The 24,356-nt window shown below is 44.2% G+C and overlaps 1 protein-coding gene and 1 non-coding gene across 3 annotated transcripts in view; one reads left to right on the plus strand and one right to left on the minus strand.

Annotated features, from left to right (window-relative positions):
* Positions 1–1,042: 1,042 nt before the first annotated feature.
* Positions 1,043–24,356, minus strand: part of ccdc120a (coiled-coil domain containing 120a) — a 33,362-nt gene continuing 10,048 nt past the window's right edge. Inside the window, exons 1-11 of one of the 2 annotated variants that reach the window (XM_085260107.1) lie at positions 17,196–17,403; positions 8,544–8,729; positions 8,273–8,390; positions 8,054–8,181; positions 7,595–7,708; positions 7,236–7,377; positions 5,434–5,490; positions 4,555–4,651; positions 3,596–4,386; positions 2,012–2,288; positions 1,044–1,426 (exon numbers count right to left, since the gene is read on the minus strand). In XM_085260107.1, coding sequence (XP_085116233.1) covers positions 1,321–1,426; positions 2,012–2,288; positions 3,596–4,386; positions 4,555–4,651; positions 5,434–5,490; positions 7,236–7,377; positions 7,595–7,708; positions 8,054–8,181; positions 8,273–8,390; positions 8,544–8,591 — 1,878 coding nt within the window. In that variant the 5' untranslated portion in view covers positions 8,592–8,729; positions 17,196–17,403 and the 3' untranslated portion in view covers positions 1,044–1,320. Of the gene's footprint in view, positions 1,427–2,011; positions 2,289–3,595; positions 4,387–4,554; positions 4,652–5,433; positions 5,491–7,235; positions 7,378–7,594; positions 7,709–8,053; positions 8,182–8,272; positions 8,391–8,543; positions 8,730–17,195; positions 17,404–24,356 lie in introns of those variants that run through there. The other variant, XM_085260108.1, reaches the window with a different exon arrangement.
* Positions 23,262–23,333, plus strand: trnae-uuc (transfer RNA glutamic acid (anticodon UUC)). Its single transcript has one exon. It is a non-coding gene; the product is annotated as a tRNA-Glu (tRNA).

Here is a 24,356-nt window from a genome sequence, read left to right on the forward strand (position 1 = left end):
AACGCTGGAGAACCTCACCGCGACGCTCCCTGCCTGGACTCACCTGAGGGATCGACAGGTCACCTGATCAAGTCACCAAAAAGTTCTTTTTGCGCTTTGCTGGTTGGCTGCAGGTAGCTGGTGATGTCATCTGTCTTCAGAGGAGGTACGTCCTCCTCGTTGGTGTTTTGAGAGTCTGATTGTCTAAGCACAGTCTGAAGGGTGTAGGAACAGAGCCACGGACACCTTGTTCAGTTTCTGCTTTAATCTAAAACCTTTCAGAAAATGGCTGCATCTCTGAAAGGACTCCAGAAGTCTTTGTTCTAGCTATCCCAGAAACAGGAACCTGTGAGAGACGCCGTATCTCCATCTTCAATCTGAACGCCTGAGAAATAACGACTTCCACAAAAGCAGAGAATCGTCTTCGGCTCGTCCATCTGCAGCTTTTAACAATAAATCTTAAAATGTATTTGGAAAAGACGCGTACAGCATGTGGCTGGTGTTTCAGCATCAGTCTGATGCCACCGTAGGAACCCGGACCTTCCTTTCTGAACAGTTACGGCTGCTTTTGGCCAATGATCATCGGGCTGAGTTCGTTTCTCTGAGAACTGCGACTCCATTGAGCGAAGAGAACCAAAGATTTGGCCACGACCATTTACGTCGCTTACATGTTAGAAACTAAAATCCCTCAGAGTGAAGTAGCCGTTAGGATAGTTTGAGAAATCTCAGGGCAGGTCGTGCATGTGAACATCTCTAATTAGTCCAGAAATGTAGCATCTTCCACAGCAGATGACACTTTTGGTGGCAGTAATCAGGGCGAAGCAGAACGAGACAGATTACTTTCTGAATCCAGACTTTAATGCCTGCAGGGGACAACTGTCAGAGGAAATCGCTCAATCTTCTTCTTTGCAACACAGATTGCTGCAGGAACTTTTTCCTGTCATTAGTTCCTAATAGAACTGATGTTTCTGGAGAGTTTGGTGGAAAAGCAGCTGTTGACTTAAAGTCCATCCCTGATAGAAGAAGTTCACCGAGCAGAGCAGCAGTGACCCGAGCAGCGAGGAGCAGGTCCAAGGAGGGAGGAGGGTTGGACCTCCTCCCTCCTTGGACCTGGTCTGGGGTTTGGTTCATTTTTACAAACAGAAGCTCGACCCTGAGGGCAGACGAGGACGAGGCGGGCGGGGTTTTCCATCCTGTACGATCAGGAACTTCCATTCATCAGTACCAAGGTGTGTTTGATTCAGACACCTGGACACGCATTCCTTCATACTGCTCATCCCAGGAAGCCAGCCTGGAATTAGTCCCTTTGCCTGCCTCTCAGCATCGTGATTGGTTGCTGAGTCAGACCAGAGTCCCAGGAGACGGTTGGTCCATCGGCGGATCTCTGAGAGGGACTTCCTGTTTCTGAGCAGGAAACGAGTCGTGGTAGAGCGAGCCATCCACAGACCTGTAGGAAGGACAGAAATGGATATTTACCCACACAGCAGGAAAGTCTTCCTAAAAGTCGCCTCAAACTCATTGCGCTGCTTTTGTTTGACCTTTTAGGTACTTTAACATTTGTTCTCATTTTAAATATCACTCTTGCAGCTTCAAAACAAACATTACTGCTGAACAGAGGATAAGAGTTCTTCAGGGTTCGGACCGACCGCGGTGACCAGCAGGTTGGAGCGGATCTGTAACGAGGAGGCTTCAAGGCTCAAAGCTGAGGAGAAGCGCTCTCTGCTGAATACGTTTTGACTAATTTACACTGATTACCATCATCGAGCTTGAGGATAGTCATGTTGGAAGATCTAAGCAAGTTTTTGCTGCCGTGTCTGGAATAAAGAACCTGCTGTGATCAAAGACGAGTCGGACGCTCCGGCTTTCAAAGCAAAGACTAGAAGTGAAGAAAACCCGTGCTTCGAAAAAAGGATCCAGTAGATTTTAGCAGGTTTTTATGATTTTAATCTACTTTTAGTCCGGACACATTTGCGTCTTAAACTATGCAACAAACATCTGAGTATAAAGGGGGGCGTGGTCATCTGACCCATACCTGCCGTGCAGCGGGTGTCCGTGGAACGTGGCTGAATGCGGCAGCGTGTGTTTGTGATGCGGCGCAGCGTGATGATGATGATTCGTCTCCGTCTGATAGGCCGACTGCTGAATGACACCGTGTGTCGTCCGTCTCCGCTGCAGAGCCCCGCCTCCTCCCGCCTGACCTTTGACCCCTCCATTCATCTTACTGCCGTTGGTCCCTGCGGTCACCTTTCCATTGGCCTGGTTCTGGTGGGAGGAGCCTAAGGTGTTCCTTAGGTACCAGTCCCTCAGACCTGTCAATCACACATCAACAGCTCATCACAGTTTCTGCTCCATGGAAACTTCTCCCATCACCACACTCAGAGCAAGTTTCACTGAGCTGACTGTCTTTAATCGTCAGCCATCTCAGCAGGTTCAGTCCAACCTCTGAATCCCCTGCAGACTTTAGCTGTGTCTAGGTAGAAGATATGGTTTAAAGACTCTCAGTATAACCACAGTTGTTAATGACACCCACATCAAACCACAGTGGTCTGTTGCACTGTTACGTGTACTGAACCTTAGATTACACATTTAAAAAAAATAAATAGAGGAAGTCACTTAGCTAACCGATCACTCACTGGTTAGCTAAGCTTCATGAACGGGTTGAGGTTTCACTCTGATTCTTTTGATGGTTACAATCCGGGTGTTTTTAAACCACCTGTGTCATTATGTGTCACCACACGCTCGTGTGGTAACAACTTATCTGTCTGAATACACAAACCCTGTTTTATCTACTAACTCAATAAATGAACATCGGGTTACATTAAACAAGAAGTGAAACTAGAAATGAGGTCACAGAAGGAGTGAGCGCCGTTTACCCTTCTATTTAAACTCTATGGTAGTGCGCCTGAGACTTGATAACAGACAATAAAGTTGACTTGATGCAGTGTAGACAAATTGAGTGATGAAACAAACAACAGGCGGTGACCTCCAGTTTACACTGAGGCAGTCTCCGGCCAAGTGGGAAAGAGTGGGAATAGAATTAGCACCTCCAACTTCGGGACTATGGAGTCCAGGATGAGTTGCTGCCCCAAGTGGAAGAGTTTAAATATCTTGGGATTTAAATAAGTGAAGGGAGAGTGGATCGTGAGACGGACAGAGGGATTGAGAGCCAGAGTAGAGCCCCTGCTCGGTGACTCAGGATGAATAGGATGCCTTCTGGACACCTCCTAGGTGAGTCTTACCAGGAGGAGACCCTGGGGCAAACCCAGGACATGCTGCAGAATCACGTGAGGTCTAGAGAAGTCTTAGCTTCTCTGCTTAGATGATTGCCCAGAGATGCAAGCGTGGGTAAGCAATGAATGGATGAAGCAAACATATTTGTGTTATTCTGTCTGACTTCCACCAGGTGGCATCACCTCCTCACTGCAGTACACCAGTAGACAGTTTCTGCTGCACTGACCCAGTTTTATCTCCATCCCATGAAACATTCAACACGTTTGAGCTTCACAGCTTCACAGATCAGCAAACATCAGGAGGTAAGAGAGGCTGAGCTGTAAGCTAATGAGCCCAAAGCCTCCGTACAGGAAGTGCAGAGCAGCTAAAGGGTAACAATACTCACCTTCCAGGGCGAGGGCCTTGTGGAGGCTCCTGGTGGCCTCCTCCAGTTGGGAGTCCTGGTTGGGGGGCAGCTGAGGGGGTCGGGGCGGCAGCAGGTGGGGGTGGGGGTCGGGCTGAATGGCGACCAGAGGGGGATTGTGGGTATCAGTCTGGCTCTGCTGCACCGGGAGGAACGGACCGCACGATTTGGTTCGGGTTACCGTGACCCGCCGCTGGTCACCTTGGGGGCCGCGGTAGGTGGGCGGGGCTCCTGATGGCTGCTGGGAGTAGCCATTGTAGACTACCTGCTGCTGCGATGTGATTGGCTGTCTGTGGGGCTGAGAATGCTGTCTCTGCAGCTGCTGCTGTTTTCCCCAAACATAGTCCAGCAGGACATCGCTGTACCCCGCTCCTCTTCCTCCTCTGTCTCCCCTTCCTCCTCCCCTTCCTCGCCCTGCACCTCCCCCTTTTCCTCTCCCATCGCTGACTCCATTATTTGCCCTCGACCGTCCGTCTGTCAGCGTCTCCGAGTTCCAATACGCGCCGGCTGTGCTTGTTCCTCTGGACCCCGGCAGTCCGTTTACCCACAATCCCCCCTGCTGCACCCCAACATCATCCTCAGGAGGGGTGATGCGGTCCAGGAGGCCATCAGAGCTGTTACTACGGCGAGCTGCATTAGCCTTGAGTCCTACCTCCCCTCCTGCTCCAGGGTCAGACGGGCCAGAGGAAGAGGAGTCCTGAGAGCGAGGGGGAGGGGGAGGAGGTTGTGAGGGAGGCAGTGGGAGGGGCTTCTGGCTGTCCAGATGCTCAGTTCTGAAAGACAAAAGGAAATATTTTCAGTATACAGAGGGGAGGGGCTGTTCGTGCTTCCAAAACCAAACATGATGAGGTGACGCCGAACATGAAACCTCAAGAAATCTGTGAGCTCCGATCATGAGATCACAGACCGTGACACAAATGTGGACGTGCTCTGAGCTGTACCTGTGCACGGAGTTCCTCCTGGTTCTGTTCTGATAGAAAACCTCCACCGGAGACCCAGAAGAAACCAGCAGGGGGCGACACTGAGACACACCGTCATCTGCCAGATACATAGACAGAAATTTACTTGTGCTAGAAATATTAACTTTAATTGAAATCTATACCTCAGTTCAACTTATAAAAGCTGTCAATCACTTATATTTTCCTTATGATATTGTAAGTCAGGATAAAGACAGCTGTAACCATGGTAACCGTACACAATGAAGATTATGTCAGATATCACGATGTTTGTAAGACAAGCAGGTCTTATCATTTAAGGACATTTAATTTCGGAACAGTGTAGCAGGGAAAACATCACATTCATAAACACGCCCTTTAAAAAGATCGATAAACCTGCACATTATGAAATAGATAAAATAATTAACTGATTAACTGTCTAGTGTTTGCCTGATGTCTAGTATACAAAATGTCTTATGATAAAAATATAGAGAGAGAATAAAAACATGTGTTAAAAATAAAAAAAAATGCTAAATAATCAAAACATCCTATGCCGAATCAGTCTGTTCGCCTATTCACTGCCAGCAGCCGTGCAGTTCTCCAAAACGAGACCAGAACTGCATTCAACTTTTACTGTTATTCCTCCTGTCAGCCAGCTGAGGGCGCTGCAGCTACACTACCAGTTTTACAGTGTGTTTGCTTGTACATCCATCTTTGCGAGGACCACTGAGAGCTTCAGAGTGAGAGCAGGTCCACAGCACAGACCTTCTGTTTCAGGATTACATCAGAATCGGGTTTATGTTCGGGCTCAGGAGTGTTGGAAAAACATTAAGTGATGGTCCTCGTACAGATAGAAGGGTGTGCGCGCGCGTGTGTGTTCATTACCATTGTCGTGTCCTGTTGAGTCTGATGTCGAGCTGCTCTCTGACCTCACTGTGTCGTCTGGAAACACACACACACAGAAACAGAGTAAGAATAAAAGCAGGAAGACGCTGGTTTCCTCATCTTCCTGAAACAATGGCTTCTCATCTACTGCCAGCTGTGAGTGTCTCCATATGTATGCATGTGTATCTATGTCACATCTATCGCACTGACTGCGCCTTCTGCGTCTTTAGTCCTTTGAAGACCCTCCAAAGAGGACGGCTTTCAGGAAACTGATTAATTTAGTTGTGAGGTCAGTGAGTGTGATGCAAACAGACTCATATCTTTGACTAGAGCTGATTGCAGGGTTTTACTCACTGCGCGAACGTTACATAATGGACTCAAATGAAAACATGTGAGATGTGATAGTAATGATGAGATTACAAAAAGCATAAACTGTATCCCCCTTCTCTCCTCACGTTGACCAGTCCCAGCCTCTGACCACTCGCATGTGAACAAACCTGCGCAGATAAGAAAGGCCTTCCATGTCCATGATGTGAAAGTTCTCCTCACCTAGGAAGGAATTAGTGTGTTTGGGCATGAGTGAGATGCGAAGGTAATGTCAGAAACCTGTGAAGTGCAGTTTCTGAATCCCTGGCAGGAGTATTCTGTAGACTTTTAAAAGTCAGTCAGAAACATTTACGTTGACTTGGGATTTTTAGCAACATTTTTTTAAACCTCTTGAACTCGTTGCAGAAATCTGAGGACCAGTTTTGGAGGTTGGTGAACCAGGCGATCTGACCAGAGCCTGGCAAACTGGATACATACCAGTCCTCGCATTATTTAGAAAATGGATGCATAAGTTGCAGAGTGTGAAGACTCGTTGCAGGGTTCTGGGGACTCGCTTTCTGATGTATGAGGACTTCTGAGGTAGCGGGACGAGTTAGAGCGGTAATAACACTACCTGCAGAGATCGGAGTACACACTGCACAGGTCTAGGAACTAGTTTAAGAGGTCTAATAACTTTCTAAAGAGATCAGTAAAGTACAAAGTAGTTTGTGCCTCCTATCTGTGAAAAGTGCTGCATAAATTAATACTATTTGCTTCATAATGTCCTGAGACATCTGCGGGAGGTTATTTGATGCAAACCAAACTCAAGTTCATGGCCTGCTGTCACGAGATGCAGGACGTGTTGATGTTGTTGTTGATGTGCCGACAGAGTTTCCAGGGTGACCCGAGTGTATCACTGAGTGAGGTGACTACTCTGAAGAGGATAGTACCCAAACTTCAATCAGGCTTTCGGTTTCTAGAGATACATGTATGTACGTTTTTGATTAGGCCTTATAAACATGACATAGCAACTATACCTGAAAACCTCTCAACTGGAGGATGACAGTATTAATTTTATTTATACAGCACCAGAGCATAACAGCACTTGCCCTGTGAAGTCTTTGTTGTTTTTTGCAAGTGCTCCCCTATAGAAGAACGAGATGGGTCAGGTACCATCTGTATCATAAATGTGTGCCAGGTGAATATGGCAGCAGAAACCGGATACTGTGTGTGTGTGTGTCTGTACTTGTTTAGACATCTTTGTGAGGACATAAATTTGGCAAGCTGCTATGCCCACCACTTTGAAGGGATTTTGAGGCTCAAAATGTGGTTTTAGTGTCAGGGTTACAGTTAGGTTATGGTTAGGATTAGGATTAGGCTTTCATTTTTGATGGTTAGGGGTAGGGAGAGCGCCTAGGGAATGCATGTGTATTGAGTGTGTGTGTGTGTGTGTGTGTGTGTGTGTGTGTGTGTGTGTGTGTGTGTGTGTGTGTTACCTGTGTGGCAGCCTCTGTGGACAGTCCTCTTCCCGTGGTGTGTGTGTGTCTGCGTGTGTGCGTTGTGCTCAGAGTCGCTGTGTTTCCTCAGAGCTCCGCTGAATAAATTTTTCTTCGGCTTCGAACGCTGAGCGTCTTCCTCCTAAAGAAAAAACACACGCAAATACCTAAAGGTCACACCAACACATGCACGCACAGGGATATACAAACAGACTGCCTCAGCTTGAAACACACATGAAGGTCAAAACTGTTCCATCAACAACAAAACAACACACACAGAAACACACACAGAGGGGGACAGTAAAATTCTCCACCACTGTTGAAATTATTTAGAGTCAAATCACTCCTCAGCTCCTCACCTCTACTCGACACTTCCTGTTTCCCTGGCGGGACGTCCCACCTCTCCTACGAACACAGGGGGGCTTCTCCCCTGCCTCCAGGGGGAAATCACTGGGCACTGCACCCGTCAGCTCCTGACCCAGGAAAACACAGGAAAACCCAACTTACAGCTATCTGGCAGTTACTTTAGTCACTGTTAAAGTATAAACTAAGGTAGAGTCGGCTGAAGTAATCAGAGGTTGGGGACTGGATAGAGAAGACTAGTTAGAGACATAAAAAGAGCATCTGCAGAGGTTCAAGCACCAGATAAAAACATCTGAAGACCACGTGGAGAGGACTAGTTGCAGAGAGGGATAAAAGGATTAGTTGGAGAGTGAAGAAGACTAGTTAGCTGCAGAGCTAAGAAGACTTTGGTTTAGGTGGGAATGCACTGTCAGTGTCTTAGTCATATTGTCATCTCTTTTTATGACATCACTTACAGCTTCCTGCAGACAGATGCGTCTCAGCTCAGCCAATCGGCTGCTAAGCAGCGCCTGGAGACTCCGCCTCCTCTCCTGTAGCTCCACCATTCGCTCTCTCTGCTTCCTGTCTGGGCAGGTGAGAGGGTCTGCAACATGCAAGCAACACACACACGTAAGAGACAGCTAACAGACACACTCGAGAGTGTAGCATCACCACATGTCAGCGTTTATTCTCACCAGGTGCTGAGATGAGTTGACCTTTGACCTCCATGGCTTGTGTGTCCCATATGCCCTCTCCACCTCCTCCTTCCTCACTACTCGACTCCTGTTCACCTCCCCACACACTCTCTCTCACCTGCAACACGTTGTCATCACAAATAAAGGTTAGTACTGCAAGCTAGCACAGACTTCCTGCAGTCCTGATGACACTGACAAACCCTGCTGCTCGTGTGATGTCAGCGCCATGTTTTGACCAATTAGCCAATCAGAACCTTCGGGACTTTCTCACCTTGCGACTGGGTTCATAAGAGTTCCAGTAGTTCACTCCTGTGGCCATCCAACAGTCAGAACACAAACCACAGCACTGCTTCACTAACTAGGCGTCTCACTGCTCGGTTAGCTGTTAGCTGAGGGTGAAGCTGCAGTTCCAAAATGGGCCTGAAGAGGGAGGCAAACAGTCTTCAGCGCTCCTGACCTAGGAGAACAAAAGCACAAGAAGAAAAAGGTGGTAGAGTGAGGACCAATCAGGAAGTCAATAAAAGATTATAAGCTAAAGTTCAAAACAACAGATTTTCTCTCAAAAAGTCACAAATACTATCAAAGTAAACATTTTAAAATGTAAAAACTACGTGCAGTTAGCTTGAACTTAGAACCTTAACAAATACATTTACACAAGAAATTACCAATAAAAAATAAAGGTAGAAAAAAAAAAACCTTTCTAAGAAATACTTGGAGTGGCTCTGGCTGAGCAGGCGACCCTGCCTGGGTCTGATTCCATCCTGGACCATTTCCTGAGACACATTTCCTCTTGCCCTCTCTTTCTCTTTCCTGTCTACTCTCCTCTATATCTGTCCTGTCCAATAAAGACCAAAAGAAAGAAAGAAAGAAAATCACCAACTCTGGAGGACGAGGTCTCATTAGCAAACTACAGCACAAACAAATGTTTAAATAGTGAAACATGTAGGTGCACTTTCAGCTGCTCCTTTATTCACAGCGCTCGCCACGGCAGGTAGCTCTGCACGCTTGATTTGGCCAATTTATGTATACTCCATATGACTCTATATGTTTGCATCTGTGCATTAAGTGAGCTGTTACACTCAAGCAGCATCAAACCTTGCAGTTGTTTGGCCACATGTTGGTGGCTGCAAAAGCCAGTAGCTCACCATAGACTCTCATTAAAATGTGCAACTTCTCAGCATTAAAAAGCACGTTTATTGGCTGGTAGGAAGAAAGGTTTGGTGTCTGTGGACAGCTGTACAGGGGGGATTTTTAATAACTGATCCACCTGCATACGGGTGAAGCAGATGTAGCAGCTCGGTGTCTGCAGGGTCTCACCTCAGCTAACTGCAGTCACTGAACTGGACCTCCCCAATGTTTTTGTGCTGCGTTTTTAATGGAGGATCAAATAACACTGCTTGCTCTGTGATACAAACGTCTTTATTAGCACCAATTAGCAGGTAGGTGTGCCAGTGTGTTGCACCCACAGGGACACTGTGGAGAATATCCTGACCTGGTTCTCACAAATCTGATGTTGTGGCTTATTTGTAGATGCTTCCAAGCCTTCAGCGGCCAACAGAGAAGCATCAATCTCGCCCACCTGATTCGACCCAAACACCAACAAAACGTTTGGATTCACATTTTAATTGCAGATTTGTTTTACATGCAAAGAAAGCTGACCGAGTGCAGGTAAAACCTTAAACCCATTTTCTGTTTGACTGCAAAATAAAGACAAAGTTCACACGTTACATAAATGCTTCATACAGTTTTATTCTTTAAAAGCTCAACGTGCCCTAAAGTAGCCGGTCTCTGCATTTTTACCAAGCAAACAGGAGAGGATGTTGCATTCATTAGAGAATGAGACAATCACATTTGGTGCTTTCGCGAGAGTTTTTACAAAGAAAACCTACAAATACTTTGAGTTCATGGTGATAATTAAGTATGTCAGCCACTAAGGATGACTCAGAGGCTTTAATAGTTTGGAAAAGGCAAAGCCTTGAAGATCCTCGGGTTTAAACGCACAATATGAGCAGAGATACGATTTAAATGGATCTGAAACAATGAAGTATTTTCTCGTGGAGCTTCGTGATTAAACGCGCAGGTTTGTGTGCTGGAGCTGCAGACAGAGAGAGCTGGCTCCAGATTTACTGGGTTTAAAGGAAAAATGTGGAGAGAACGGCGAGTACTGACATGCCTCAGACAAAAGACACACACAAAGGTTTATCTGTCAGTCTGTAGCCAAAACAGAGAAAGACCAAAACACACGAAGCCCATTTACAGTGACAGCGTGGTCAGGCGACAGATGTTTAAAGCTCGTGTGACCTCTGCGTGTCTGTCTGGAGAAATATTATCTGGACCTTTGAAAATCCAAATTTTAAAAAAGAGAGAGTGAGAGCTTAAGTAGTATCCTGCCTTGTGATTGGCTGGGAGCAGGTGTTTGATCTCTTCCTGCTGGTTGGAGGAGTGAAACTGAGAAACATCTGCATCATCAGACAGCAGCAAAGTCACAGCGCGATGGAAACGGGCTCTGAGCTTTTGTAACATTTTTACATGTAAACTTTAACCGTCTCCAGCTGTTCCTCTGGTTTTAGTCAACATTCATCAACAGTTTTTTCTAATCCAACCACATGTGCAACACTGACTGATGACAGTGTCACTGCGTTTAAACCTAATTAGTTCAAAAGCCCACAGAGGATAAAAACACACCATGCAAGCCTCTTTGTAAGAATAAAGAGGTTTTACATTTTAAATGCTGTCAGTGGCAGACTGCACGTCCGGAGCTTGCAAACGTTTCCTCGAGGAACCTGAACAGCAAACCTAACAATATTTAGTAAAAAGCACAAATAGGTTCATGGATCTCTGAGAATCCACACTGCAGATGTCTTTCTGTAGTGTTTACAGGACTGCGTTGTGCACATACAGCCTCTCTCATGCAACATCTACCTCCCTGTTTGAGCATCTGTTATAACAAGGCAATCAAGACCAGAGCAAAAGGTAGTTTTTCTAGCTTTAGATCTGTTCAGATTTGATCATCTCCTGTCCGTTTGCCTCCTAACAGGGATTCAATACTACAGAAAATCTTATAAAACCACAGCACGACGTCACTTCCCATCCTGGAAATGTTCCAGCCCAACAGAGGAAAGCAGACACGAAGAAAACAACAAGTGTTACTTAATCACAAAACAACAAGGAGTCTGAAACCTCTGCGCACTTTTATCCTCCAACTGGAGGAGAACGAGATGTCCTCCGACAGCACAGCCCTGAGAACAGGAAGTGGAGCCCAACAGGAAACAGGAAGAAGGAAATGAGTGATGAAAAAAAAGGGGGAAATTGGGGGGGATGGGAAGGACTGACTGGGAACAGCTGAAATGGTTGGTAACACTGGTGTGATTCACGCCACAGTATCCAGCAGCGGAGGATAAAATTCAAGTTTGTGTAGAAATGGCGAGGATCAGAGAGGCGGAGCTTATAGCATTATCACCGTCTTCTTCACACAGATGTTGAAACTGTGTAAGGAAGATTGCAGCAGATGGTTTGACGTCCTGTTTCTTTGGAAAGCTTCCTGTAGAGCAAAGAGTCAGTGTAGGGAGGAGGTCAGGGTGGATGATGCAAGATGTTCATAAAACGTTAAACTGGCTTTTGTTGTGACCAGTAAAACACATCTACTGACCCAGCTGCCCAGGAGGACAATAAAACAAGAACTAATTTGCAGTAAAGCTTCATTTGTCGACCGTGTACGGACGCTGAAGTTATTTCAGTATTTTCAGACTGCTTCTTGGAGCCATTGGTGAGTCAGGCATGCAGGGACGAGTGCCAGGAGTCCACCAGGAGACGGAGGAGAAACAAAATTACAGCCTCTACTACTACAGAAAAAAAGAAAAATGTTCAATCTGACACTAAGATCATTGAAAAGGGAAAAAGAGCAGCTGTACGTGACATTTTCCTGCCCGAGCTGGCAGCTATTGTGAAAAAACGGGTGTGTGCACCAATTTTGGTACCTGTATCCACTTGTGAGCAATTTTCATGACATATGAAATCATCTGCTGCACGAACTACACCGATCTCACCGAAACCATGGAGTTCGAACACGGCTTTCACTGCTCGGGTATTTATTTGCATGACATTACAGAGGGGACTTTTATAAAAGCACAGATGCAGCACTGATCGACATCTGTGGGAAACACTGGATCTGGACTTTAACGTTAATCAAGGAGTTTTTCCCTCAAGGAAAAACAAATAAGTGTGGAGATGAGCCAGAGCTTACTGACGGGGTTTTCTGACACCAAATGCTCTGTCAAATGGTCTCCCCCTCCTCTCTGTCCTCCTCCACCCTCCTCCGCCTCTTACATTCCTGAGTCCTGCCGGGTCGAGTCCAGACCTGCAGCTCCTCCCTTCATCCATCAGCGGCTCGATTGATCGGCTTCAGCTCGTCCGTCTCCTCACGCCGCGATGCGCTGCTGTGATGAGGTGAAGTCTCCGAGACAGGTGGTTTGTGCTGCGAGGGCGACATGTGCTCTTTACCGTCGGCGTCCTTTGGTGTTTTGTTGCATCTCGTCACCGGAGGTTTGCTTCACATCTGTTTTTCTACTCTCACACACTCACAGCCTGGTCTTTGACCTTGTTGTCTGTGTGTGTGTTTTGGGGGAGGGTTGGGGTGTCACTCTCACCTCCCCTCCCCCCTCTCAGGTGTTGCAGGCCTGAACAGCTGATCTGATAACAGCCCGCTGAGGCCAATCTGTTTCCAGTCTGAGTGCCTGCCCTGATCTCTCTGAACCAGCACAGCCTCCATCATCACTGCGAGGAGCAAACGCTTTCAGAGCCTCGCCGCTCGCCCACGTCACAGTCCAGGGGTCAGATATACGAAGGATGCGTGCACACAGACGACACACAAACACGGCTTTTTGTGTTAAAAGTTCAGAAATCCAGAACAAGAACTACAGCTACATCCAATTTTCAGCACTGAAGACTAAAAACGATGCAGCTCTTCTTTTAAACCCTTACCTTCTTCTGTAAATGATTTAATAACTGTAATTAAACGGATTTAATTTGATAGATTCACACTTCGTCGTCTCTTTTGTTTCAGTCGTGGCGCTTTAACAGCTGCTGCCTCCATTTATTTTGTGCCTTCGGTAGTTTTTCATCCGCTTGTGGCATCAGATCTGAGATTACCCAAAACTCATTTTTCCTGAATGTCTCGCCTTTATATTGTGCTTCTTCTTTGCTGCTGACCTAACATGACATTCATTCACAGCTAAATGTGAAAACATGAATGATGCTCGTGAACATGCACAACACTCCAAAATGATTGGAATTCACAAAAAGAGGACCAAGCACACGTGAAGCTTTATAAGTCAAACAGAAAATGCACAGGTTTCTGCCTTTGTGCACTTTTAGTCATGAATCTCTACAGTTCAATGCGTCTGGGCCGAGAGGTCTGCACTGTGAGGACTGAACCTCAGGTTTAACCTGCGCCTTCAACGTTACAAAGGTGGGTCACTTCTTAGCCGTGCATCAGACTGGCACTCTGTCCAGGACGTGCTCTGCCTTTCGTCCAATGACAGCTGGGACACACTCCAGCACCTCTGCAACCGTGAACTGGTCAAGTGGTTAAGAAAATAGATGGTTGGTTCACTTCTTATCAGCGCGCATCATTGTCATTTCGTCCCATCTTCCTCCCTCAGCTGGTCGTGGCAGATGGCCCCGCCCCTCCCTGAGCCTGGTTCTGTCACAGGTTTCTTCCTGTTGAAAGGGAGTTTTTCCTTCCTACTGTTGCCAAGTGCTTGCTCATAGAGGTTGTCTGATTGTTGGGGTCTTCTATAAATAAAACTTTAGTTGAATTATTGGAAATTATGCTGCAGACCTAACTGAGCTGAGAACTCGAGATAACGTGCGTAAAACTACCAGCCAATCAGTCCTCTGGAAAAAAATCCTGGAGACTTCCATGCTCAGGGAGTAAGAGGATCAAAGGTTTTTGTCTTTCCTGAATGACAACCAATAAAAAAAGAGATTCACAGAAGCAAATTATTCCTTCACTCGTGACCCCCCACCTCCCCCACCACGACCCAGAAGACTCCAAGTATATTTCATTGTTTTATAAGCCTAATAATTGCCATATTTCCTTAAAACAGGATACCTAAACCTTGTATTTGTTCATCTTGCAGGTAAAATTCTTCACTTGCTCTCAGACCGTTTAAAACCAACAAGGCTGCAGCTGAATAACCATAATAACCTTTATTCAAGCAACAGGCTACACATCTGTACTTGAAGCCAGTTCTTCCCTTGTATTAATGAAGGAGCAGTGTACCTGATTACTGTTTCTAGCATTAAATGAACTACAGCTTAACTAACCACCTCTCACATGCTGCCGATTCATATTTTTCCAATACTTCAGTTTGATCTTTGTTTGTGAAACGCTGCCAGCAGACCTGTTCCTGTGATTGTGACAAGATGCTGATAGTTAGACTGAAAACCCTGAGCTGACACATCCAGCTGATAACAGCCTTCATGTGATTGCTGACTGCTGATCTTAGGTTAAGTGAAGCCAGATAAGGCAAAGATATCCTGAGCATGCTGGACGTGCTCCAGGATTCGTCCTCCAGATTCTGCTCAGACTCACAACTGTGGAGTTTTACTCGCCCACAGAGCAAGACCAGAACCAGAAGAAACACGTCGGGCCAATCAGGATCTGACGTTCGCCGCTAACAGCAACATGATGTAAACAGAGAGGAGCTCATGAGCCCAACAAGTCAACAACAAATCGAACATTTAAAGATGAGAGAGATTAACACATCAAATGCACAGAAGAGGCTCAGCACTTCATACTGAACACACACACACACACACACACACACACACACACACACACACACACACACACACACACACACACACACACGGTGATGAAAGGCTGCAGCTGCAGACAAAGAGATGCAAATACAGGATTTAAATATTCAGCAGAGAGAGATGGATGCTCTGTGCGTGTCCTTTCTCTGCCCTCACACTAAACCAGGAGATCACAGCAGCACTAATCCTGTTATCACGAACACTCTCAGTAGGAACTGAACCACGTCTCAGACCCTCTCCGGTCCAGTACCGGATCGGTGCTGCGTGACCACGGCTTCGGCTGCATTTACATTCATCTCACCAAACTCAGGCAGGAAATCAGAGAAACACGGCGAACATATAAATCACGCTGCCCAGAGTTCACCGATCGTGTCCTCGCAGCAGCAGCGGGTTCACACGAGTCTGTTCCTGCTATTCTGTCCACCCCACCTACACATCAACCATCAACTCTCCTCTAAAAGTCACCAGCAGTCTGAGTACAGCTCAGTCACGGACCGGCTTAAAATTCAGACATCCGCCACACGTTCACCTGCATACAGCTGACTCCTGACGGAGAGTCCAGAAGGACCACAGGTTTGTTCCACACCATGTCACAGCCACAGACGTCCACTAAATAAAGAGAACACACTCATTTGAAACTCTTTAAAGCCCAATTCTTACTGCATAAAGGTGACACAGGAAACGTTTAAACTTGGACGTTTTTACTTTCAAATAAAAATCTGCCCATTTCTAATTCGGTGCCAGGAACAAGCTCCAGTAAAGTCGGAACAAGTTCCCCGCTGTGATTCATCACCTCTCCCTTTTGACACTGCTCGCTGCATGCCTCCCATTCTTCTACTTCAGGTCTCCTTTGTTGCAGTTTTTTGTTTCATAATCCTCCAGCTGGTACAGGTCCGGACTGCAGGCAGGCCGGTTTAGCAGCCGGACAGTTTCCCTTATTCGTGTGCAGAATGCGGTTTGGTTTTTGAGTTACTGAAAAAAGCAACACCTTCTCTAAAAAAAAAAAAAAAGATTGAAAAAGCTGCACATATTGTTCAGCGTCAATGTTGCCCTCACAGATGTGGTGATACCTGCATCCTTGTGGATGCCGGCTTTGAACTTTGTGCCGATAACAAGTCGGATGAGCTGCTTCCAGCAGGTTTTTGATGGGGCAGCGCGACAGCGTTCACTTTGCCTCCGTCCATCGTTAATGAAAAGAAGGCAGCGGCGTTTCTTCAGATCGTTTATGGCTTGTTCCTGAGCACGAGCATTGATTTCCACTTCAGAATCGTGTGTGTCTGTAATGCTGCTTGAAGATCACAGCAAAGGTTTTCAGCTTCGTCTCTGTCAGCAATGAAGTTTTTTAACAATGTCATGAACAGTAGATAATAAAACCCCCAAAGTTTATGAAATGTTACCTTCATGTAGCTTCATTACACATGTTCTAATGAAGGACCTCACCTTACTCTGTGTTTCGTTTTATACCCAGCAGACTTCCTTCCCAGTGTGACCCTCAAGAGACTGGTGTCTCCTCCTGGGATCAAACTGGGGAGCTTTCGCCTGTTAGGTGAACATATAAACCACACAATAGACACTCTTCTCTTTTTACCAATGTTACCTAATTATCTAAAAAAAAAAAGTAAATAGATTTTTTTAATCTTACTCCAGTCTTCTGTTGCTCCTGTCCCAGCTGTGTGAAACGTCATCAGATTGAAAAGGAACAGTTTTTCCTTAAGAACATTTTTTATGTTCTCCTTGCACAATTTTTAATTAAATGTCGGGTTTAGATAATCAGTATTCTATATTTTGTCTAAATCTCAGCATCAACTGAATAATTAATCTGCTAATTTATTGAGATCTATTAGCTGTTCTGAGACGTTTAAAGGGAGTCAGCACCTTCTCTAAAGAAAGTGCAGACATTTATTTTCATTTAACTTTTTCCATTTTTTTATTCTCTGATTTTCCTACTTTTGTTCTGGCGTTAAAGTTCTTATAATACCGGGACCTTCATCTTTATCAGTTATTTACTTCATAACTTATTTAACTGCACGAAAGTCCATCCAGGAAAGTAACGAAGGTAAGGCCAGAGGCGAACCAGCAGCGGTGAAAAGGCTGTAAATACCTGCGAGTCTGAACCATCCTGTTTGCAGACCAGGTGTGGTCCAGCTCCAGCTGTCCTCAGGACGGGCACATCCACAACAGGAGCCGAGAAAAGGGAATTAAAACAGCTTCAGTCCCGCGGATCAACCCGCCCGTTTGCCAGTTAAACTCCGCTTTTCTCCTCTCAGCGTCTCTGAGCTCTGACTCGCTCTCTCTGACTCTCAGCTGAGTCCCACCAACAAGCTCTCCGCTGTCACCACCCCTCCACTTCCGCTCTGCCGTGTCAAAATAAAACGACAAAAGGAAGTCGTTTCACATCTCCGCGGGAATTCGATTAAGCGATGACGTATGAACTGCGTACGTCATGAACTGCGTCCATTTACAAATGCGATCGCATTTGTCCGTAACCATCGGGAACCCTCACGTTAACTTTTATCAAGTGGAAAAAAGTTAGCATCCATCCTCCAGCTTCACTGTGCTAATGTGTTTATATTATGCAAACCATAGCTGTGTAGCTAGGACATCATTATATACCAGCTACTCTAAATTCACTAACCCTATAAACGTCACTGCTTTTTAGTTTTCTGTCTTCATTTATGTCAGAAGTGACAGCAGAGCTGTACGTTTTAATTTTTCAGTGAGAACGTGATATATCCTCTTTAGATGGAAACTAGCGAGCTAACTCCCTGCTAACTTCAAACTCAGTTAAACTTCATAAATTCTGTTTTCATGGATGCCTGGATGTTAAACAGTTACCCCTGGTAGAGCAGCCACACTGATCATTTTATTAAAGATGAAAAAATTTAGGCAGTTTTTAACTCTCAGTGACGCCGCAGTGTTCGTTTGGGACCTGAAGCGGAGTTTGGGCGGCTAATTACGTCAGACTTAAGACCGGATAAAAGTCCAACGTACGCTAGCAGCAGCGCCTTATGGCAGCACAGAAGTTTGAGATGTATTTTTAAAAGGTAAGAATTTAAAAACAAGTCTATATGTCATAAGCACTCATTCCAGCTGTATGCTAAGCACGGGAACTATTTGAAGGCTACATGACACACATGGTGACCCCAAATTCTGAACCCTGCTAACACCACACTTACTTAAGGTGTCTGGAACAGGGGAAACATCTCCCAGTTACATTGGCATGTTCTGAATGAAACATACCTCCCACTCCCACTAGAGTCAGTCTGGCAGACAGGTATCCTGAAGCTTAACCCTACTTTTGATTGGAAGGGTGTTTGGATCCCTCTGGGAATCCTGATCAACAACAAATACGCTTAAATTTCATACACAGCATGAATATGACTCCATGTGGACTCAGATGTTTCGGGCACTGGTTTATCTCATGGTAAGAATGGTGACCAGTTTTGTCAGAAAGGTTTTAACACATTTAACGGCAGATAAAAATTCGGTCGCCACCAGGTGCAAACCTTGTTGCCTGGGGTGGTTGATCAGTTTTACTGATGATACTAATCTTAAGCTTTCAAATGAGTGTTTTAAAGTTTAGCAGAGATGATGGAGGATCTTAAAATCTTACTGAAATGAGACCCGGGGATTTACTGAAACATAACCAAACATAAACTAAAGCACAGTGTAAAGCTAAAACAGGGTTTGTACAATTCTACTGAGTTTGAAGCAAGTATGTGGCATTTTTTTATTTATTTATTTATTCCTTTATTCTTGAACTCTCATACGCAGCTTTCCTGTATTTTCTTTAAGTAGTTTTAAGAACTATTTCCCCGGGCTTCTTGAAGGACATTCAAAGCTCTTCTCTGGATGTTGTCTGCCTGTTGTTCTGGTGTCCAGATGACTCCACACTGCTTCAGTAGTGTTGATGTCTGAGCTCTGGGGAGGCCAATCCATGACTGATTGTCGATGTGTCTCGGATCACTCGCATGCTGAAAAATGGAGCTGTTGCTATTCAGATGCTTTCCAAATGGTATTGCACGGTGGATCAAACTCTGAATGTAATTTTCTGCTGACCTCCTCTGTACACACTGCCGACGATTTGAAATCTTTTGAGGACACTGCAAAGTTTTCAGCTAATAGCTGTTTGGAGTCACCTTGTTGTTACAAAAATATAATTTTATACCTGTCAGACCGCCAGTAAGTGCCTAAAGATACAAGTTAAAGTTGGTTGTTTGGTAAGTTGTCTGTTATCTTTAGACAAAATAAATGATATAAATAAAAAGAAATAAAAACATTTGTTCACGTTACATTTATTTTATTCTCATACGAGCTCCATTTTTTCTCCTGCTGTTCCTGACTCTGTCCTGCTGCTCTTATTTTGAAAGTGGCAACATCCTGATGAAGTGCAGCAGATTGAAGGTTTCTTTTCTGCCTCATGAAGGTTTTCTGATTCTAATGTGGGTCTATTTTCATTAAAGACGGGAAGCTGGAGGACTGTATTTTGAGATTGTGAGATCTGCCAAAACTCAAAGATCGATTTCTGCCCCAGAAACACAGAAACATCAGAAATTAACAGATGTGTCAATAAAAACTTAATCAACATAAAATATAAAATCTATTACTGACATTTGGACAGTTTATTTTTTATTAATCTTTTCTATATTCAGGTTTATTTATGAAAAACGCTCATGACAAAAAAAAATCTTTCATTAAAAATAAAAGTAATATGAAAATTTATGTCATTTTCATTGATACTTTATATTATAAACGTTGAAAAATTATGGTGAAAAAATTGAATTACATAAAACTTAACTTTAATTACATAAAAAAATAAAAAAATTACATAAAAAATTAAATAACTACAAGTGTGAAGATCCTAAAAAAAAGCTGTGATGATGACAAATAAAAAAGATTTATTTTATTTAAAAAAGTAAATAAATAAAATTTGAACTTCTTTGTCAAATTGTTACTTTATTTTTACATTTTTCTACAATTTCTTCATGTGATGAAATCCTATTTTGTGTATTGATTGCTGGACATGTGTGAGACTTTTTTATTGAATTAAAATAAATGAATTAAGAGGACAAAGAGCTGATGCTCATCAGAAAACTGTTTCTTTGCTTCCAGCTGTTTTGATAGCGCTGTGCCCACCCCCACCAACATTAGCAGAACAAAAGGCACACACAAACACATAAATCACTGGCATTCTCACACTCAGACAGACAAACACTGAGACTCCTCCTGTAACTGTCTGTTCTCACATTCTCCAGCTCAGCAGGACAGAAGCAGGGAATTCTGGGAAATAAAAACCTCCTGATGTGTACTTACAGACTTCCTGCAGGTCGGCTTTTCTCTCATACACAGATTTTCCCATTTTTCCCACCAAGCGCCTGTCTGGAGCCGGTGCCTCAGCACACTCTCATTATTCATACATAAACAGCCCAGAAGCCACACAAACTGGCTCTACTGTGCTTACTGGTTACACTGGTTAAAGTATTTATGAGCACAGCCACAAACAAGGGTCGCTGACTGAAGTACTGCCCAGTATTTAAACTGTAAAACATGACATCAAGAGCAGCCATCAAAGCTGAGAGGTGATGCTGTACTTTCAATCTGTCTGTCAGACTGAGAAGATCTGAAGCCATGAATCAGCAAGTCTGTGCAGCAACTCACACCCAGCCAAGAAATCAAGCTAGTAAATGATGTAAAAGATATTTACTTCACATTAAAAGCAAGCAGACTCTATCAGATAATTCAAATAACTTAAGGTAAAGCTGCAAGTGCCAAAAACTGCAGTTCCTGTAACGGCCACTTGAGGCTGACCTCAAAAGTGAGTCAGTCCTGTAGTTTAGATCCTACTGCAAAAAATATTTTGCCGTCTATGGATAATTTTTGCCTTCATAACATCCATACAAGCAGAAACGGCCCTAACCAATCTGGCGCCCTAGGCAAGATTTTAGGTGGCGCCCCCCTACATCAGCAGTGTAGTGTAATGTTGTAACAAATAATATTTATATTAAATAAGCTTTACTTTGCATTTTAATTAACGTGGAATTATTTTTTGTATTTAGAAATAATAGTACCAACTTCTTTTTTTTTCAACATTTGTGGCACTGGCGTGGCGCCCCCTGATGGACGGCGCCCTTAGCATTTGCCTATACGGCCTATGCCACGGGCCGGCCCTGCATACAAGGCATGATTTCTTTTTACATTAATCTTCCTGGATCACAGAAAATATAAAAGACACACATTGCTACTGTGTGTTTGTTCTGCAGTCCTGCTTTGAAGCCACCTGTTAGTTGATACTTTACAATCTGGTTGATTAATAAGAAAACCCTGATTTTAGCATAAAACCTCTATATCATCAGGAGCAATCAGACTTTGAAGAGATATTTCCATGAATGGGGCAAATACAGAAGAAGGAAAATGTACTGAATCGAATGACCTGACAGCTTTTAAGCATCAGGGACAACAACCCACCACACAGATGGAGGATATCGCTGCTTCCTGCATTCATACACCAGCGTCTTGTCTCACATGTGGGTGTGCTATTCCTTGTTTGGCAAAGGCATCAGCGGCACAAGTGAAGAAAAGCAGCTCCTTTTATTTTTACCGCCCTCAAACTGCAGATCTGCACTCCCCCTGGAGTTCAAGGAGATTAATTAAATGATTTTAATTATATTTGCATCTGTTTTTTATGACCTCTCTGGTTATTGTGTTCTTCTGCTGTTTTTCTGTTCATTGTTCCCGAAGGTTTTAATCTCACTCAAGCTGCCTGATTAAAAAAACATGAAACATGTCAAAGGCTTTATCAAATGATCAAACGTGATTCTACAGCAGGCTGAAATCTAAAAGTGAAGGACGGTGGTGCAGAGTTAGAGTTAACACTGATTGGAAAAACATGCTTCAGCTGTTTCAGGCCAGCAGTTGATGCTTTAACGTTCACTAACAAGTTTAACAGCTGCTAAAAAACAGCAAAATCTTAAGAAACAGATTAACAGCCATCTTTGTGAAATGACTTTTGTTAGGTTTTAATAAACAATTAGTTCCCCAGTAACTGCACATGTGCCATGAATACTTATTACTTATTACTCACAGCAAGTTTGATGTTTACAGGGTGATTCACAGAGATCGGTCCATAATGAGAACTGCAGAGTCTCTACTTAGCAGTGCGCACACACACACACACACACACACACACACACACACACACACAGGGCTCTGCAACATCATAAATCTGCTCTAGCACTGGTCTGTTACATAACATATTGACATGTCTGTCCAAATGCAGCAATTAGCATGACTTAAACCTGTTAAAATGACGTCTGAATCTGTGTCAGCTCTCCTCGTGTGTTGCCCACAGCATGCAGGAGAAAAAGAAAAAGAAAACCAGAGCTACATTTACACACGTGGAGTTGTATTAATAACACGCTAACTCGTTCAGAGTCCTGCAGTAAAAAGTCTCGGGTCAGCTGTTAAACACAGATTTCAGGTTTTTATGGCAGACTTGCTTTTAATCAGGAAACCTTTATGAAAAACCCACAGTGCCTTTTAATATCAGAATGGTTAGCACTTCTAACAGAAGAAACTGGTTCTCCTTCAGCTACCTCCCATTGATTGAAGCTTTCAGAGAGAAAACATGTTTATATTATGTTATTTTAGTTTCTTGCTCCTTCATCAGGCCTTTTTGTTTTTTAACTAACAAATCTGAGCTGCTTGTGGTAGATTATTGGTGATTATTGAAATGAACTGGCTGGATTTGTGCTTGTAAATCGGCACCTTATTAATAGATTATTTGGACTTTTCATTTGCTTATTTAGGATTCATTCGTTCATACAGGAGTGCGTCTGCTCCTCTCTGTCAGCCCAACAAGACGAAGCTGTAGATCTCACCTTTGGAGGGAATTCGATGTCACCAATCAGGCAAGTCATGCAGCACAAGTATGTCCAGGATCTTTTGTAAGTCTACTGATTCTCGAAGTGAGTCAATTTCTCTTTTGTTTGGTTGACAGTAGTTTTCACACTGAAACACTGGTGCTTAGTGGCTTAATGACAAATCAGATGATTTCCCAGTATCATCTCGTTTGCCGTTAGATTCTCCTGGATGTTAGGTGTCACCGCTTAGAAAATATCTCACACAACAAATAAGTGTTGGCAAGTATTGGTGCACAAACTGCAGCTTGTCCCATATGGTCTAGCGGTTAGGATTCCTGGTTTTCACCCAGGCCGCCCGGGTTCGACTCCCGGTATGGGAACCCCCTTTTTCCTCGAGTTTTTACCCAAATTTGCTGTGCAAGAAACTGCACAATCAGAATCAGAGACACTTTATTTATCCCCAAGGGGCAATTAAGATACAAATAATGACAATGACAATAAAAAGCTCTACGTCTCTTATTTCAGTGAATATGGCGTCACTTTGGTATAACCTTTGTCGTAAGGTGCTGTTCACCACTCGGTGGGTATAAAGGGGCCCTTAACTGTTCTTTGCTCTGTAGACTGTTTCAAGCAGCTCTAAAAACCAGGACTGGGGGTACATCTTTAGTCCCCCCAGGGATCAAAATAATTTAGCAGATCTAGGCTCATGTGGACCAGAGGTGGCCAATCCCCTTCACCCCTGCTGGGAAATCACATGTTGCTTTGTTGAGCCAAACAGTCAGAGATAGTTTAGCCACACTCTTAGTAAACTCTGTTTATAGTGTGGCTGACAGAGCTAAGCTAGCTGATGTTGACTAACTAGCACAATGGAGGTGATTCGGAGCAACATGGCAGTGAGAAAGTAAACAATATTTGGCCACTTTAAGCAACTGTTGGTGAAATAACAACACAAAGTGGGCGGGACTTGAGGTAAACATCTTAACTTTCAGGTCAGCAACTTGAGCAACTACCACTGAGAGTGAAGAACACCACTGACTGACATTAGACGGTTTTCTACTGATTTTTCTTGACTTTAACCACAAAATTATTTTTTCCCTCCCCAATTTTAACACCCCTGCCACTCTAACCTGATGCTTTTTATTGCTGTTAATGATGAGATAAAAACAAGTAAGCAACTTTTTGCTTCCTGTAGAAGAATCTTAAGCGTTACACTGAATTGTATTATTGCTTTTCGACGGTCTGTCAAAGTTGAACTGAGCATGTTTCTAACAGGAAAAGTCAGATGACACTGTTGGATAAAGGTGGTTTATGGGGAGCTGTGGTTAAGTTGGTCCATTGGAGAATCAACACAGTGGAATTTGGCACCGACCAATCAGGGCAGCTGCTGAGAGCCGGCTTCTAAT

Source organism: Mchenga conophoros, linkage group LG20 (genome assembly GCF_057382185.1).
Source record: "Mchenga conophoros isolate Kocher_MC1m ecotype Shallow Benthic linkage group LG20, M_conophoros_male_GT1.1, whole genome shotgun sequence".
Taxonomy (NCBI): Eukaryota; Metazoa; Chordata; class Actinopteri; order Cichliformes; family Cichlidae; genus Mchenga; species Mchenga conophoros.